The 18,898-nt window shown below is 40.1% G+C and overlaps 1 protein-coding gene across 3 annotated transcripts in view; it reads right to left on the bottom strand.

Annotated features, from left to right (window-relative positions):
- AGBL1 (AGBL carboxypeptidase 1) overlaps positions 1 to 18,898 on the bottom strand; it is a 384,955-nt gene that overhangs the window by 175,727 nt on the left and 190,330 nt on the right. For all 3 annotated transcript variants that reach the window (XM_081964808.1, XM_081964809.1, XM_081964810.1), the window contains 2 exons: positions 16,877 to 17,006; positions 8,998 to 9,129 (listed from right to left, as the gene is read on the bottom strand). In XM_081964808.1, the coding sequence (XP_081820934.1) occupies positions 8,998 to 9,129; positions 16,877 to 17,006 (262 nt within the window). The remainder of the gene's footprint in view (positions 1 to 8,997; positions 9,130 to 16,876; positions 17,007 to 18,898) is intronic.

Genomic DNA, 18,898 nt, shown 5'->3' with positions numbered 1-18,898 from the left:
GACCTCTTAGGAATGGGGTGAGGTCAACCATAGACAGTCAGAGGTTAAAGTTGTGGGGATTTGGGGAAGAAACCACAGAGTCAGGTAGTGCATTTCAGGCATTGACCACTCTGTTGCTGAAGTCATATTTTCTGCAATCGAGTTTGATATGGCTTACTTTAAGTTTGTAATCTATTGTGTGCTTGAAGTTAAAGTAGTAATTGACAGATAAAACATTGTAGTAGATAATTTTATGTAGATAATTTTCCTTGAAGACATTTTGCTTCTCATCTAAGAAGCTCCTTCCATTCTAACTGAATGGTGGAGGATGGAAGGATTTATAGTGTGTTTATTTAAGTTGTTGTAACAACACGGCCCTTTCAGCAGTTCCAAAAAGGTTCCACACCCATTCGCAATATTCAGGTGACCCCCGAGGGAACAGATAAACCCCCCCAGTGGCCTCAAAAACTCTCAGAGAGTGTGCTAACAACCAGATGACTGCAAGGAATATAAATCCTTCCATCCTCCACCATTCGGTCAGAACTGAAGAAGCTTCTTGGATGAGAAGTGAAATGTCTTCAAGGAAAAACAAAGTCCACTTGCCTTTTGGAGAAGCACCTTCGCGATGTTTTCAAAACATGTTAAAGCAAATACAATGGTTTGTTCAATAGCAATTTCTCAAATCCAAACAAACCCTACATATCATTGCTTGGTAAAAAAAAAAAAAAAATCATGCATCCTATTTTAGTCCTGCCCAATCCAGCTTAAACAATGAGAAACTATATGTAGATAGCTGAGCTGACTTCAGCTTCTTAACAAAATAAAAATTATCCTTCCAATCAACCTTTTATGTTAATTAAAGAACAATTCTGGTAGGTAAATGGTAGGTAGGCATGTATAGCCCTCATTTGTAAACATTAGCAAATACCAATTTAATATTCTATTTGTTCTAACTGTGTTTCTTGGATCTAAAGATAATGATTCTCTCCCCTGTTTATTTTCTCATTAATTGTCTTTTAATTGTACATTTTCAAAAAGAAAAGTAAAAGACCCAGTTACAATATTGTGCTAAGATGTTGGAAAATGAAGACTTGCCCTCTCCCCAAATAAAACCACACGCTCCTGAAACCACAGAATTCCTGTTTTTTTTTTCACTAGAGCCCAGCTAGAATTTCATAGGAGAAGCAAAATGATCAGATTTTTCTTCTTTTTTGAATCTTTTTAAAATCTTGTCCTTGAGAAAAGACATTATCCCTGGAAGGATTTCCAACATATAATTCTCCTAACTGTCATTATTCTTAGATATAATTCCTTGGTTAGGCAAATTGTTGAGATGTCACCCTGATGGTTTTCGGCAAATTTTACTTGCTAAATTTCAAGAGATTTGGGGATGAAAAGATGGGGATAAGAAGGGAAGTAAGGCTGCAGAAAAGGGATGAGTAGGATATTGAGGTGTCAAACCAGTTCAGCAAGCCTGAACAGAATAATTCTCTACTCTAACCAACAGCTCTTCTCCAGTGAGTCCTTCCTTCTCATTAGGTGGCCAAAGTATTTGAGTTTCCTCTTCAGGATCTGGCCTTCTAAAGAGCAGTCAGGGTTGATATCCTCTAGGACTGACCGGTTGGATTGTCTTGCAGTCCAAGGGACTCACAGGAGTCTTCTCCAGCACCATCGCTCAAGGACCTCCATTCTTTGGCACTTAGCCTTCCGTATGGCCCAACTTTCACAGCCATACACTGCAACTGGGAAAGACTCACTGGAGAAGAACCTATTGCTGGGAAAGATTGAGGGCAAAAGAAGAAGGGGACGACAGAGAAGGAAGTGGCTAGATGGAATCACCGAAGCAGTTGGCGGGCACTTAAATGGATTACAGAGGATGGTAGAGGACAGGAAGGCCTGGAGGAACGCTGTCCTTGGGGTTGTGATAGGTCAGACATGACTTTGCAACTAACAACAAACCAACAGCAGACGGATGTAGTCTTCCCATGCCGCCTTATCTGAGAACCTTTAATAGAAGACATCAACAATCAAACCCAAGTTCTCCTGTGAGCAAGCTACAGGTTTAATTTCTCTGCCCTTCTACAATTGCCAATAGTGTTTCAGGTAGACCTCGACTTACAACAGTTTGTTTAGTGACCGTTCAAAGTTACAATGCCATTGAAAAAATGACTTATGGCCGTTTTTCACATTAAATGATTGTTGTGGCATCCCCGTGGTCATGCAATCAAAATTCAGACGCTTGGCAACCGACTCGTGTTTATGACGGATGCAGTTTCCGATGTTACATGTGACCTTCTGACAAGCAAAGCCAATGGGGAAGCCAGATCCACTTAACAACCATGTGATTAACTGAACAACTGCAGTGATTTACTTCATCACTGTGGCAAGAAAGGATGTAAAATGGGACAAAACTTACCGAACAAATGTTGCACTTAGCAACAGAAATATTGGTGCTCATACTGTACCTAATAGTAAACAGGACTTTATCCAATGAATTAACCTTTCATAAACTAATGTAAGCACGAAAGACTTTGGGAGGCAGGAGGAAGATGACTATCATGTATCTCAGTCCATCATAGAGGGGGATATGGGTGGGAAGAATTTCAGAATGGACCCTCCCTAGCTTTTCAGAGCCTGAAAGGAAAGAAACTGAGAAATCCTTTCATATTTGTTAATCTCGCTTTAGATTAAAAATTAAGCCGAAGACTTAAAGATGATTAAAGAATTCACTATTGGGCTTCTCGTCTTGACTACTTTGAAGGTGTAACAAAAACCCTGTTCTGCTTTGAGGCTGCATTTCAGGTATCAAAGATACAGGTGAAACTCGAAAAATTAGGATATCGTGCAAAAGTTCATGTATTTCAGTAATGTAACTTAAAAGGTGAAACTAATATATGAGATAAACTCATTACATGCAAAGCAAGATAGTTCAAGCCATGATTTGTCATAATTGTGATGATTATGGCTTACAGCTCATGAAAATCCCACATCCACAATCTCAGAAAATTAGAATATTACATGCAATCAATAAAACAAGGATTGTACATAGAATAATATCGGACCTCTGAAAAGTATAAGCATGCATATGTACTCAGTACTTGGTTTGGGCCCCTTTTGCAGCAATTACTGCCTCAATGCGGCATGGCATGGAAGCTATCAGCCTGTGGCACTGCTGAGGTGTTATGGAAGACCAGGATGCTTCAATAGCGTCCTTCAGCTCTTCTGCATTGTTCGGTCTCATGTCTCTCATCTTTCTCTTGGCAGTGTCCCATAGATTCTCTATGGGGTTCAGGTCAGGCAAGTTTGCTGGCCAATCAAGCACAGTAATCCACGGTCATTGAACCAGGTTTTGGTGCTTTTGGCAGTGTGGGCAGGTGCCAGGTCCTGCTGGAAAATGAAGTCAGCATCCCCATAAAGCTCGTCTGTGGAAGGAAGCATGAAGTGCTCCAAAATCTCCTGGTAGACGGCTGCATTGACCCTGGACTTAATGAAGCACAGTGGACCAACAGCAGCAGATGACATGGCTCCCCAAATCAACACAGACTGTGGAAACGTCACACTGAACTTCAAGCATCTTGCAGTGTGTGCCACTCCATTCTTTCCTCCGTACTCTGGGTCCTTGGTTTCCAAATGAGATGCAAAAGTTGCTCTCATCAGAAAAGAGGACTTTGGACCACTGAGCAACAGACAAGGTCTGTTTTTCTTTAGCCCAGGTAAGACGCTTCTGACATTGTTTGTTGTTCAGGAGCGGCTTGACAAGAGGAATATGACACTTGAAGCCCATGTCCAGGGTCCGTCTGTGTGTGGTGGCTCTTGATGCACTGACTCCAGCCTCAGTCCACTCCTTGTGAAAGTCCCCAACACTTTTGAATGGCCTTTTCCTGACAATCCTCTCCAGGCTGCGGTCATCCCTGCTGCTTGTGCACCTTTTCCTTCCACACTTTTCCCTTCCACATAACTTTCTATTAATGTGCTTTGATACAGCACTTTGGGAACATCCAACTTCTTTTGCAATTATCTTTTGAGGCTTTCCCTCCTCATGGAGGGTGTCAATGATCGTTTTCTGCACAACTGTCAGGTCAACAGTCTTTCCCATGATTGTGATTCCTACTGAACCAGACTGAGAGACCATTTAAAGGCTCAGGAACCCTTTGCAGGGGTTATGGCTTAATTAGCTGATTAGAGTGGGACACTTTGAGCCTAGAATATTGCACCTTTTCACAATATTCTAATTTTCTGAGATTGTGGATTTGGGGTTTTCATGAGCTATAAGCCATAATCATCACAATTATGACAAATCACAGCTTGAACTATCTTGCTTTGCATGTAATGAGTCTATCTCATATATTAGTTTCACCTTTTAAGTTGCATTACTGAAATACATGAACCTTTGCACGATATTCTAATTTTTCAAGTCTCACCTGTACAGCTCTTCCCTGTATGACAGCTGATCAGGGATAATAATGTTTGCCATCTATCTCCTTTTAGAGAATCCTACATTGCCCGTTATTGTGGGCAAAGGGATGTGCAGTGTCATTTATACAATGGCATGGAACACAGTTCATGGGTTCAAGAATAGGAATCTTCAGGAGGTGGCAGAATCACAATTCTGACATCCTATATGATGCTTCTTGCAGCTTCAGTGTGCTTATTCCAACAGTATCAGTAGGACCAGGAGTGCTGGAGAAGATTCCTGCGAGCCCCTTGGACTGCAAGGTGATCAAACTGGTCAGTGCTAGAGGAGATCAACCCTGACTGCTCTTTAGAAGGCCAGATCCTGAAGATGAAACTCAAATACTTTGGCCACCTAATGAGAAGAAAGGACTCCCTGGAGAAGAACCTCATGCTGGGAAAGATGGAGGGCAAAAGAAGAAGGGGACGACAGAGAATGAGGTGGCTGGATGGAGTCACTGAAGCAGTAGGCGTGAGCTTAAATGGACCCCAGAGGATGATAGAGGACAGGAAGGCCTGGAGGAACGTTGTCCATGGGTCGGACATGACTTCGCAACTGACAGCAATAACAATATGATGCTTCTTGTAGCTTCACTGTGCATATTTCAACAGTATCAGAAGGATTACATTCTTCCCCATCCCTGTGTAAGAAAATGGGCTACATAACAGACTACCGATAAGAGCAATTTAGAATAACAGAGTTGGGATAAATAACAAATCAGTTAATGTTTATAGGCACACTTTATGACTTCTGCTGTAAGACTCTGGATCAAGATTTACCTAGGGTTTATGAGATTTAGTTTAGCTGGCCGGTAATGCTAGTCCTGAATAATAATCTGTAATGCCTACTGGAAACAGTGGTGATATAGTTATAGTGCAGTGCACCCATAACTGTCCTCATTGTGAACCAGGGACACTTCCTTAGTTATCCTCAAGGGAAAGCCCATGTAGAAGACATTCCAATAATCAATCCAGTACGTTGACCTAAGACAATTCCTCACATTTCAAAGAACTCACATGTTTCTAGAGAGGTAAATGTGGAAGGAATGTGGAAAGAATTTGCTCTGGAGTCTTCAGCTGTGGATTCAAAAATTCCTGAAGGAAGCATTAATTCTTTGAATGAAATTGCCAGCATTTTCCAATTCTACCAAATTCAACAGAAATACAATTTCCAACTGGGACCATGAACAGGTTTAGTCAATGCTGCCCTTTCAGGGTCCTAGCATTGGATTAGACCACAACAACAACAACAAAAAGAAACAGTGAGAGTGAGAGTGGATGACGTATTCTCTCCTGCACATATTACTAGAGTCTGGAGCCATCCAGTGGAAAGAATTGATCAATTCCTTGCAAAAGGCAGTAGATAAAAGGTTAGCTTTCATACTCTGCATAACAAATAAGCAGAACTTCCTTTACCAAAATATAGTAAACGGCCACAACCATCAATAATTGCTAAAAGAGATTCAGCAGACAACCATACTAATCATACTTAAATAAATACTTCAATAAGGTACATAATATCTATGGAAGAATTAACACATAAAATAAGATGCATTGTGCATTAAGGATATGCAGAACAAAATAATTCTCTGATAAATGACATTATTAGTTTAAAAGATTATAAAGAGAAAATTCTTCACAAGCGTAGAATAAGTCTGAGAATATTTTTAAAAAATTGCATTATGGGTACTGGATACCTTTTTTTATGAGTTGCTTTATTGTTTTTTTTCTTTCTAATGAATTAATTAAAAAACCTTTCTTCCTAACAAAAGTTTGGACAGAAAAATTAAATACCAATGTTTGAAAAGTTTTTTTATCGTTCAAGCACATATATTTCCAATTAATATTCTCCCCTATTAGATTCTTTCTTTCTACCTTTTTTTTCTAATTCTATGGATCCATATTATGATTTTATTATGTATGTCTTTATCTTAATTTAATATTTTACGTCCTATATTGTATTGTTCGCCTCTCTCCCTCCCTCCCTCCCTCCCTCCCTCTCTCTCTCTCTCTCAATAACCCTGTAATTCCTTGTATTGGGGTGGACTCGGGGCAACTGAATGAAGCTTGAGCGTTTGCTGGCCAGATGCCCTTCCTGATGCCTACATGGAGTTTGCAGCAGACAATTACTCATTGTGTCCAAAGAGAGAAATCTTTCTTCTTTCTTTTCTTTCTTTTTCTTTCTTTCTCTTTCTTTTTTTCTATCTATCTATCTATCTATCTATCATCTATCTATCTATCTATCTATCTATCTATCTCTTTTTCTGCTTTTTAATTATTATTATTTATTGTTGGTTTTGCCTTGGGTTACTTTTACATTTTACATTATTGTTACCTTTTAGAGGGTTTATTTTGCTTGTTTTGGCTTTTTTTTTTTTTTTGCAAAAACAATAAAATTGGGGGGAAATGGGAATTTAAAACTTTGCTGAACAGGAATGTGACAGCTATCTGCTATGACAGAAAATACCTTCTAAAAAGGTCATATCCCAATGCTGAGCTAGACACATAATCTTAGCCAGTGAGACTCCACTTGTCTTCTTTATCACATCACTTACACAGAGAAATATGCAATCCATATTTTCCTGGTCCAATTGACAAGGAAATCCCTTGAATTCTGAGAACTATTATCTGAAAAATAGCATTAATGCATCAGGGTACTAACCTATTTATGGATTTGAAATGCCCTTGCCTCTTTTTTCTTTCTTTCTTTCTTTTAGTTGCTCCAAGGGACTGAGGTAGCAGTCAGTCTCTAGTTTGCTTGACAAACAGGTCATAAAATAAAATAAAATAAAACAAAATAACCCCATTCTGAAAATCATCCAATGGCTGAGTAGCACTTTCAACTTGAGTCTCCCCAGCTTAATATTTGACCATTTCTGCTTTTCATGGCATGTGGCTTATCAGACAGAGCTGAGCAACTGAGAGTTACAATAAAATGTTGCAGAATATCCTCAGTTCTCAAGAGAAAGAAGTGCATAAGATCCATCATTGTAGTCAGTTATAAGGGATTCTCAATAGGCAAGCTCAGCTCAAGCAGCCTTTCTAGACAACCAAATGTGATTTTCCTTTTCTTGCCTTTTCCAAATCAATACCCATTTTTTGATGACTGGGGCCAATCACTATTATTTGGTTCGTATTCACCTTATTGATTACTGTTTGCCTTTTTAGGCTAAAACTTTTCTTTAACTTCTTTAAATGTCTCCTCAAGGCACCTGGGATGATCTCACGGCAGCCACATAAGAAGCAGTTAGATGCTTAGCTTCCTTAGATGTAGAATTATAACATCTACTCCATTTGCAATTCTATTGCTCTATATTATAGTTATTTTATTATGGTTTTATCTTAATTTAATACTTTATCTCCTATATTGTATTGTCCACATGTCTGTCCATCTATATGTCCGTCTGTCTGTCTATCCGTCCATCGATCCATCAATCCATCCATCTATTTATCTATCTATCCATCTATCCATTTATCTTTTTCTTTTCTGTTAATGACCTGGGGCCACTGAACAGACCTCAAGCATTTACTGGACAGATGCCCTTCCTGATGCCTACATGGAATTCGCAGCAGACAATTACTCATGTCCAAAGAGAGAAAGATCTGCTGCTGCCTAGGAACAAACTCTGTGAGGCGAGAGCTCCATCTCCAGGCTACCACACCTCTTATCTATGTATTAGCTTTTAAAACTAAATTTGTATATAGGTGATTGCATGACCTTGGTAGATGCCATAGGCTAAATAAATGAGCAAAACCTCTTTTAAAAAGTCATCAGAACTAAAAAGAAAAAGCTGCACTTGCCAATTTCTTAAAGTAGTACTTGGTTGGATTTTAATGTAAGAAGGGATTTTAGTAAGGGAGTATCTTTCATGGGGGTAGAGAGGGGGAGAGACACAAGACAACAAATGCAAAAAATAAGAAAAGCATGATCATAACTAGAACATAGAAAAATAGTAAGACTAAATATCTGACAAAGGTTTTTTTTCTTCTTTTCTTTAATCTTGCCTGATGCCCAGAGACTACCTGGACAAGTCCTTGCAGCTTCCTTGGCAATGTTTTTAGAAGTGGTTTGCCATTGCCTCCTTCCTAGGGCTGAGATACAGTGGCTGGCCCAAGGTCTTCCATCTGACTTTGTCTGCCTAAGGCAGGTCTAGAACTTACAATCTGCTGACTTCTAATCCTGGTGCCTTAAACAATGTAATCTCCTCTGACAGGCAGATTTATATGACCATATTCCCACATTTTATATAAAATCAATACAGTTTTTGCCATAGATCTACCCTTTACACCCACTTGGCTCCATCGGTTTTGGGGAGGGGGTTCCTAACAGTCCCTTCAAAGCAATTAGATCCTCTTGCCTCCCACCCCCATATTATCTTTCTGCATTCTAACAAATCTGGGTTCCTTTAAATCTTTTTCCTACTATTCTGCGGGTTCTGCTGTTGCTTGTCATCTGATTTTTCTTCGATTGGCTATTAAAGGTTGGAAGATTAAGCCAGAGATGATCAAGACAATTTAATTCAGAATATCTATGTGGATGAATAAGCTATAAGAAGTATACCTTACCCGATAGCCAACTTCCTCAGTCACCTTGGATGTGTCTATGGTACATCCTGCCTGCCAGAGAGTCTCCTTTATGCTGCATCCATATAGAAAGACGTTCTTTCGCTGAGAATGTCCATGGTAATCACAAAACACCTGGAAATGGAAAAAGAAGGAGGGATCAACCAAATGTTGAAGTCTCATAGGGCTGGGTGGAGTAGTTGCTAAGAAAATGCTGTTCCAGAGTCAAAAGAAGTTAATGTTTAGAGATATCTGAGCTTCAGCTCTAGGCAAATACAGAATAGAATAGAATAGAATAGAATAGAATAGAATAGAATAGAATAGAATAGAATAGAATAGAATAATAGAGCTGGAAGGGACCTTGAAGGTCTTCTATTCAAATCCCTGCTTAGGCAGGAAACCTTATACCACTTCAGACAAATGGCTATCCAACATCTTCTTAAAGACTTCCAGTGTTGGAGCATTCCCAACTTCTGGAGGCAAGTTGTTCCACTGATTAATTGTTCTAACTGTCAGGAAATTTCTCCTTAGTGCTAAGTTGCTTCTCTCCTTGATTATTTTCACCCATTGCTTCTTGTTCTACCCACAGGTGATTTGGAGATTAGTTTGACTCCCTCTTCTTTGTGGCATCCCCTGAGATATTGGAAGACTGCTATCGTGTCTCCCCTAGTCCTTCTTTTCATTAAACTAGACATACCTACTTCCTGCACCAAAGAGAATCAAAGAGAATTGATACCGAGGGCATTGGCAAAGTGTCATGATTGAAAGTTATGGGTATTGACTTCCTATCTCAGCAAAACTGGACAATAACAGAGCGCTAAAAAGAGATTTAAGTTTTATGCAAAATAGTTGATTCCTAATAAGAGTTAGGAACTGCACTTCACTTCCTTGGCCTATATTTATCAAACTTTTATAGAGTATTATCTCGCTTCCATATCCTCTCATATGAAGAATGAAGTCATTGAGTGCAGTTGTCTGGATAGGAGCAGGAGCCATCAATAGGTGTGGTGGTTAGGGTCTACGTTAAGATCAGGAGAACCCACTTTCCTCAACATCCAGATGTAGAAGACAATAGGTGGTTTTGATTTTCAGCCTAGCCTACATCAAGGGTGGTATGATGGCTCAGTGATTAAGATGCTGGGCTTGTTAACTAGAAAGCCAACAGCCTGGGTATGAGACCCAAGCATTGTCCAATGGGGCGATTTCCTGTCTTCACCTAGCTCCTGCCCATCTAGCAGTTTGAAAGCAGGCAAATGTGAGTAGATAAAATGGTAGCACTTCAGTGTGGAGGAAACAGCATCAAGCTGACCACATGACTGCAGAATTGTCTTCAGACAGTGCTGGATGAATGGCTTTGAAATGGAAATAACCTCTACTTCCTATAATCGGCAATGAATAAGGGTCTCCTTTCCTTTTTTCCCTACATCATAGCAAGAGCACTTAGACTTATATACCACTTTACAGTGCTTTACAGCCGTCTCTAAGCGGTTTACAGAGTCAGCATCTTGCCCCCAACAATCTGGCTCCTCATTTTACCCACCTCAGAAGGATGGAAGGCTGAGTCAACCTTGAGCCTGGTGAGACTCGAACTGCCAAATTGCAGGCAGTTAGCAGTGAGCAGAAGTAGCCTGTAGTACTGCACTCTAACCACTGTGCCATCGTTGCTCATGGATATTTGGACAAATTATTAGAGAAGGGGAATACACTGCATAACCCCTTGAGTTTTGTAAGCAAAGTTTGGGTGTACACCTAACCGAAGAAGTAATAAGAGTGCACAATTATAGGTACTAACAATGACATCATATGTTCCCACACCTGCTCATTGCACAATACAATATAGGCATTTGGGTTACAAATCATCCTCTCCTGTTTCTAGGTAAGGCAACTTAGTAGTTTCTACATACAGTTTGAGGGTGCACTGCTCTGCTTTATTCATATTTCCAGAAAAAAAAACATATTTACCCTGATAACAGTGAGTTACCTCAACTGCAGATCCATATAATTTTATGCACTCAAGCATCCCACTCTCATCCCCATTTACCATTCACAGACTCCCTAGGAAAATGAAGTCCTTCACAACCCAGATTAAAACTAGAGTACCCATCTACGTTTTAAAGACCAGTTCTGGGATAACGTACTGAGCAATAACAGGCTTTTTTGCTTCTAAACATTCCTTGTTATCCATCTTGTAAGAATCCAAACCTATAGTTTGCAAAGCAATTAAATACCTCTTGCGTTTCTTTACATTCATAGCACACAACATACCAATTTGAAGCATTGCTTAGGCAAGCAATTAGGTGAAAACATTCTTGTACACTGTTATTTTGATTCTGTAAAAATCTCAGCAGCACAAAGAAGATAACATGACTTACCTTCCCAGTTTAATTGTTGTGTTTCTCCCCTAGTCATCTCCTAATCTAATCCATCTACCTAGCTTCTGTTGTTAGAGGGGCAGGCGATAGTCACATCTTTTGCTACACCAAATTTAGATTGTCTTTATAAGCAGTTATTGACTCTCATCACAGTGAAAAAATGGGGTTTATTCACACAGGGGGCTAATATTGACCCCGGCTTTTGAAGAACAATCCATTGTCCAGTTTTGCTATGATAGGAAGTCAATATCCATAACTCTTCCCTCTAGGATTCGTAATCTTTGATATAAACACAGATTGGGTGTCTTTAAACCCACACCCCCAGAAGGAAAGGGAAATACTATGCAAATAAATCAGAAGTGTGATTAACTTTTAATTCCCCATCACTGCTTTACTTGATCCCAGAACTTGCTTGCTAAGTTTTCCAGCTAGCCAAGGGAAAGAAAATAATTTGGAAATCTATTTTTACTGTACAGCTTCAAAGGATATCTAAAATAAAATGCAACTATCCCTCAAAATATCTACTTCTCCAAATTTTGTAATATTAATATATTGGCAAAGTAAAACATAGTTAATACATTAAAGAGACAGCAGGCAAAGCAGATAACGAGACCTAGTGATGGCTAAGAGCAGGGAATTTGAAGAAAGAATCTGAGGGGCTAATTCTGGTTGTACAAGACCAAGCCTTAAGAACAAATGAATACAAAGCCAGAAATGAGAAACAGCAACAGACAATAAATGCTGCCTGTGCAAAGAAACTGAAGATATAGTGAATCACCTAATTAGCTGCTGCAAGATTGCACAGACTGACTACAAACAATGGCATGACAAAGTGGCAACAATGGTGCATTGGAAGATTTGCAAGAAATACCATTTGCCTACAAGCAAGAACAGGCAGGACCACAAATTAGATCAAAGTATTAGAAAAGGAAGAAGCTAAAAAGCACTTGCCACGTAACACCCCAGACTAAACAACTGTGGATAAGAAAGACAAAAAGTCTAGATAATGGACATTGCAGTACTTGGAGACAGCACAACAGAAGAGAAGAAGTAGAGAACATCACAAAATATAAAGATCTACAATAGAAATCATGTGACCGTGGCAAAAGAAAACAAAGTTAATACCAATCCCCAAACATCTAGAGCATCACTTGCACACCATCAGCATTGACAAAAATCACCATTTGTCAATTGCAAAAGGCAGTTTTATTTTCAAAAGCTAACATCTTGTGACAATACATTTAATACCATCAAATATCTTTCTGTCCCAGGCTCTTGGAAACAACTCAAAAGGTACATAAAAATGCCAAAGCCAGTCTAAACATCAGGCTGACCATGCAATGAACCATAGCAATAATAATACTGAACAAAAATGCTGTCTGTCTGTCTGTCTGTCTGTCTGTCTGTCTGTCTGTCTGTCTATCCGAATGAAGGTCTGATTATGTACATGCACACGCACACGCACAAATTCATATAAATGGCATGTCCACATTTGAATATTTGCCTCCTATCTGTCACTAAATAGATACTTATATTTCAAATTCTTTGAAAAAAGCTAACTATTATGCAAAAGTTCAGAGAAAATTGTTTATATTTGGGAAAATGAATATACAAAACATGCAACATACTTTCTGTACCTAAAAAATAAATAAATTGCCAATCCACTAATCCTATATCTGCAAAAATAAAGAGAAGAAAACTAAAACAGAGAGATTTGGTCACCTCCAATACCAGCAGTATTTGACAGAATGATTAGTGCAGTAGAGAATAATTAACTATTTAGTAAAACCACAGAGATGTACAAATCACTTCCCAAATATCCAATGTGACGTGGTGTGTGATCTGCATCTTAATCATTTTTTAATACAAAAGTAGAGTTGATTCTGTGTTTTCCCACTGTGAAACTGAGAGGTTGAATATCACTTATCTGATAACTTACACTGTGGTTGGACACATCACCTTAAGAGTAATCACATACATTGTCACATTATTATTGTGAATTCTAGATAATCACATCACAGGGAAGAGGATCTCACACCAAAAAGGCTACATCAAAAGAGATCCCAACACATTGCATGTGCATACACTTCCCAAATTTGAACAATTCGATGTCACTATTTGAAATAGAGGGGGCGCGATGGGTCAGTTCTTAAAATGATGAACTTGTCAGATGGCGAGCAGGTAGACTGGGTTCCAGCGTAGCTCCATGCAACAGGGTGAGCTCCCCTTACTTGCCTCAGCTCCTGCCCAACTAGCAGATCAAAAGCATGCAAATGCAAGTAGATTAATAGGTACCACTTCGGTGGGAAGGTCAGTGTTCTGTTGGGCGTATAGCCATGCTGGCCACATAACCTTGGGTATTTTCTTTAGATAGCGCTGCTATCTAGATAGATAGATTTAGATAGCCTCTCTCAGCCAAGAAACAAAGATAAGCACTGTGCCCTAGAGTCGGACATGACTGACAGGAAAACATTTACCTCAATATGACTGGCAGGCCATTCTCTTATGAGTGCCATGTGTCCCAACTTAAACCTTAAGAATCTTCCAAATCAGTTTATAGCAATTGTTATTCAACCATAGTCAGAACTGAGGCACATCCTTAATAAACCTTTGCCTTGAATTGGGCACATTTTTCCTATCTATTTTACTACAGAGTAAGCCTCTCTTTCATGTATCCAATAATGATAGTAATTAAAAAGATCATCTTATTTTAGGTGTTACATTCATTTATTGATTATATGGATCTAATAAACAGGCAGTTGAGTTTTTTCAGGAGTTACAGATTCAAACTTCAACTAACAACACCATATTATGCTTCTATCACGTTAGTAGAGTCCAAACAAATCGAGGAATTTTACCCACATTCTAATCTAAGTCATAGTTTAACTTAACCATATTTTTTAAAGGGTACAATTTGTTTTTGGCTCCTCCTTCTCTACACATTAAAAGGATTGAATAACTTCACTTCTGTACCTATATCACTGCAATATTTATATTGGTGATTTTTACTTGGAAAGTCTGGGGAAGAAAAGCATACTCCCAATGCAAGGAGAAAGCAGAGCAGGAGAGAGAGGTTGAACATGTATTAAATAAAATCAATGAACTCTTCAAAGACAAGGAAAATCCAGTTCTCCTATAGCTTGTCAAGTTCTGAAGGCTGAGAAGGAGTGAAACAGAAGGATCAATAGGAAAGTCTAAAGCAAAATTTGCTGATAGCTAGCACTGGCCCTTGGCTGGGGGGATGCATGAATCTCTAGGTCATTCTGGATTCTAGGTAGCAAAGACTTTATTTGATATGGATGTTTGTTGAGCATTTGCTACTTTTCAGTTCTGCTGAGTACAGCTTTCAAGATTACGCTTATTTGTGGGCATCTGGGCTAGCAGTTTATAGTATTTTTACTCTGTAAATGGAACCTGGTATTCAGCAAATAATTTTCTTTTCTCTCCGGAAAATTATTATCCTCTCCAAAAGGTAGGAATATTTTGCAACACCCAAATAAACATTTCTAAGAAAACGAGGAAGGCTGAGCCAAAGGCCAAAGAATTGAGGCCTTTGAACTATGGTGCTGGAGACGACTCCTGCGAGTCCCTTGGACTGCAAGGCGATCCAACCGGTCAGTTCTAGAGGAGATCAACCCTGACTGCTCTTCAGAAGGCCAGATCTCAAAGATGAAATTCAAATACTTTGGCCACCTAATGAGAAGGAAGGACTAACTGGAGAAGAGCCTCATGCTGGGAACGATGGAGGGCAAGAGAAAAAGGAGGTGGCTGGATGGAGTCACCGAAGCAGTCAGCATGAGCTTAAATGGACTCCAGAGAATGGTAGAGGACAGGAAGGCCTGGAGGAATGTTGTCCATGGGATTGTGATGGGTCGGACATGACTTCACAACTAACAACAACGAAGAAAATGAGACCCAAATTAGTACAAGAACTTGATTGCAGTTATAAACTGAAATTAGCTATTTCCTCAGTGTTGTAATATGGTCCAGAATTTTTTAAAAATCATGGATGCAAAGTATCCCAAAAAATCACAAAAGAGTACATTAAATATATTACATTAGATAAATTGCTTGTAAAGAAGTGAACGTATTAGGAAAGAGCAAACAGGATGCATTTTACAGTAGGCTAGAATTATGGCATGGTTTCTTATACTAACCACAGTTGCTTGAACAACTCTGAAACAAATCAAAGTTAGTCTTGCAGACCCCCCCAAAAAAATGTTTGGCCAATTCCTGCCTTGTTTTCCAGCTCTTTTATCTGCTGTTTCTTGGCCGGTTGGCAGAGGTTTAGGGAGGAATAAAAACACAAACAAACAAACCAAGAATAAGCCAGGAAATTGCAAATGCTATGTCCTAATTAGCATACCAGAAATAAGCCACAGCTGCAGTTAGCTATCCCCAAAAGCCTTGGTTTCAAACGATTATTTACTGCTTTAAAACAAAACGTGGTTTATCCACTGGCAAGATCGCACCTCACACTCAAACCAACGCTAAACAAAACCCATAATGACATCAAGCTAAAGGGGCATTCGGCACTTCACAGGGAGGAAAGCTTAGAAGAATGAAAATAGAGGGGTCTTCAGGGAGGGAGGCAAGAAAACCAAGGCAGCCCCCCAAGGCCTTTTTTACATATATATGCAGCAAAGTGGAGCTCCCACTGCATGATCACGTCCGCCATTTTGGTTGCCCAAAAAACAAAAGTAAAAAGTGATAATCTGAGGGACTGTCTCTTGCCGGTTACATTTACCCGACCCATGAGAGCAGGGAGGCGGGGAATGTTGCGGGTCCCATCCCCTAGGACAGTGTTTCTCAACCTTGGCGACTTTAAGTCCTGTGGACTTCAAGTCACCAAGGTTAAGAAACACTGCCCTAGGGTGATACACATGGTGGGACCCAGAAGAAGGGCCTTTCTCTGGTGGCCCCTGTTATGTATTATAGTTTTCCCTCTGGTCTGTTCCACTAGAGGGTGCTGTGCTTGTCGCTGATTGGTTACCTGTTTGGCAGCTGGCATATATAAAGAGCTGCCAAACATGGCTCAGCTGTTGCCAGTTAGCTGAGACGTGCGAATTGTGAAGTGCCGCGTTTGGCAACCTGTTATCATTAAAGCTGTTAGCTGCTTGAAGTCCTGGCTGGCCTCCTGTCTGTCCTCCCGCGTTCTCCCAGCTAGAACAGCCCCCCCCCTCTGGAACATCATCCCCAAAGAGATTAAAATGGCCCCCACTCTGACACTCTTTTGTAAAGCGCTGAAGTCCTGATTCTGCCAGCAAGCCTGAAGAACCCAGAGCAGGATGGAGCCCATTAAATGGCTTGTGTGATGTGCCGTCAATGGGGTGGGGGGTGGGGGGGGGAGGGTGATTTTACTATATTAATTTATTATATTACTTCTTTTATTAGTTTTTATTCTGGGGTTTAATAGTCTACCAGCTGCCTTGAGTCGCCGTATGCGAATAGGCGGCAATATCAATTCCCTAAAGAAATAAACAAAAACAAACAAATAAATAATGGCTCACCACTGGAACTCGGCCTTGGCTCTTGAGGTAATAAAGGAGACCCTTGCTGTGGTAAACGGTGGGGTGGCACACAGGGTTGGGATTCAACCATTGCCTGTTCAAGTCGTCACCACTCAAGGAACACCGCTGACTGGAGTCGAAGAAGAAGAAGAAGAGAAAAAAGCCTAAATCATAGTAGAAAATCCCGACTACAAAAAGCGTCAGAGCCAAATCAGTTCCGGATTCTTCTCCTTCTATTCTCTATTCCTCGATGCCTCCATTTTAGAAAGTGGCAGTGGAAGTCAAACCTCCAGAGCTGTTTATTTTGAGAAAATTCATTCCTCGCTGGGTTCGTTACCCCTCTCTTTGTCAGCGAACCCCTGCGCAGATGGATTTAACAAAATTAGGAGCAATCTTAGTTTACAATGAGAGATAGATAGGGAGCTGCTTTACTTAAAAGCGATTAATAGTGGGAGCTGAGAGAAAATACACAATGCATGCTGCTTTAAATAACTCATAGACGTTAATATAACTGGAGTGCGGCAATCAACAATATACGTCCCCTGAAACAATGTGGACTCAGGCATAACACAACAAAGCAGTTTTTTTTTAAATAGCATCAAATCTCAAGCCGTATATTAATAGATAATAAAATGATATCGTTGTGCAACATTTGCTTGTTATAGTTTCAAATAATTAGAATGAGATGGAGAATGAAAGAGTGGATTCTTTTTATAGAGGCTGAGGGTCGTATAAATCACCAAAGACTGGAGTAGGACAAGAAAAGTTGAGAAAGAGGAATAAAGTTGCCAACGTGCCATATGCGCTTCGAGAAACCATGCATGACCACATGGTTATTCTAGAAAGTGCTGGAAAATGTCTACACTTTTAAAAGCCTTCATCTCACCATAAGCACACCAGGGTTTTTAAATAAAATAAAAGAAAGAAAGAAGACATTTGGGCCATCTCACTACATCTTGTTAATTACATATAATCCTCAATTTACAACAATTCATTTACTGACACTTCAAAGTTACAACAGCACTGGGAAAAGTGACTTACGACCGTTTTTCACACTTACAACCGTTGCCGCATCTCCATGGGATGCTTGACCACTGAGTCATATTTATGATGGTTGCAGTGTCCTGGACTCATGTGAAAAACATTGGGCAACCTTCTGGCAAGCAAAGTCAATGGGGAAGCCAGATCCGTTTAACAACCGTGTTAGTAACTTAACAGTGCTCTGCCCTAGGCTTCCTGATACAGTAAAAAACACACGCTTAGTCCCAAAACCCCTCTTTGTATTTCAAAGGCTGTGAATTATGTTCACAGTCCCAAGGAGTTGTAAAGAGTTCTACAGTAGATTGCCAAAGTCTAGATTGTTAGACTGGGTAATGGATAGGCACACACAGGCTTAACGGTAACAACAGCTCTTTATTGAGTACGACAAGTGAGAACAATCCAGCGGAGGTTGAGTCTGACAGCAGCCCTTTTATAGGGAGCTGTCATACCCTTTGACCAAAAGGATTAAACTTCTGTTCCCGCCGGAATAGAGGACCTTGGTGAAAACCACTGAAGTTAGAGCAAGTATCCAACAAGGCTGATACGCACCCACCTTTATCTTCCTTGAAACGCTGCCAAAGATTTAATTGGCAATTAGCTTGGCAAGGCAACATGGAGCAAAGAGTCAAAACAGAGCTTCAGAAGGTAAACTGACCAGCATGAATGAAGTTGTTTCCTGCAAAGGCTCCTTGCCTTTGCTCCTCCATTATGTCCTATGGGAGGGGGCAATCATCTCCAAGCCTTACTCTCAAATCATCCCTTCTGTCTTAACTGTTCTTGTCTTCTGGCAGCTCTGCGCATGCATTCACATTGATGCACATTGGGAACAGGGGGAGCCTGATCCTCTGCCTTGCTGCTGTCTGTCTCTGGAGGCTCTGGAGGCAGCACATAACTCCCGGATGACCCTGGCCCCTTCTCTGCCTCCGACGCAGAGCCCTCATCCGAGCCTTCCCCACACTCCAGGACTGACCCATGTTCCTC

This window comes from Natrix helvetica, assembly GCF_964273705.1.
Source record: "Natrix helvetica genome assembly, chromosome: 12".
Lineage (NCBI taxonomy): Eukaryota > Metazoa > Chordata > Lepidosauria > Squamata > Natricidae > Natrix > Natrix helvetica.
The sequence above is the reverse complement of the archived record's forward strand: the minus strand, read 5'-3'. Positions and strand labels throughout refer to the sequence as shown.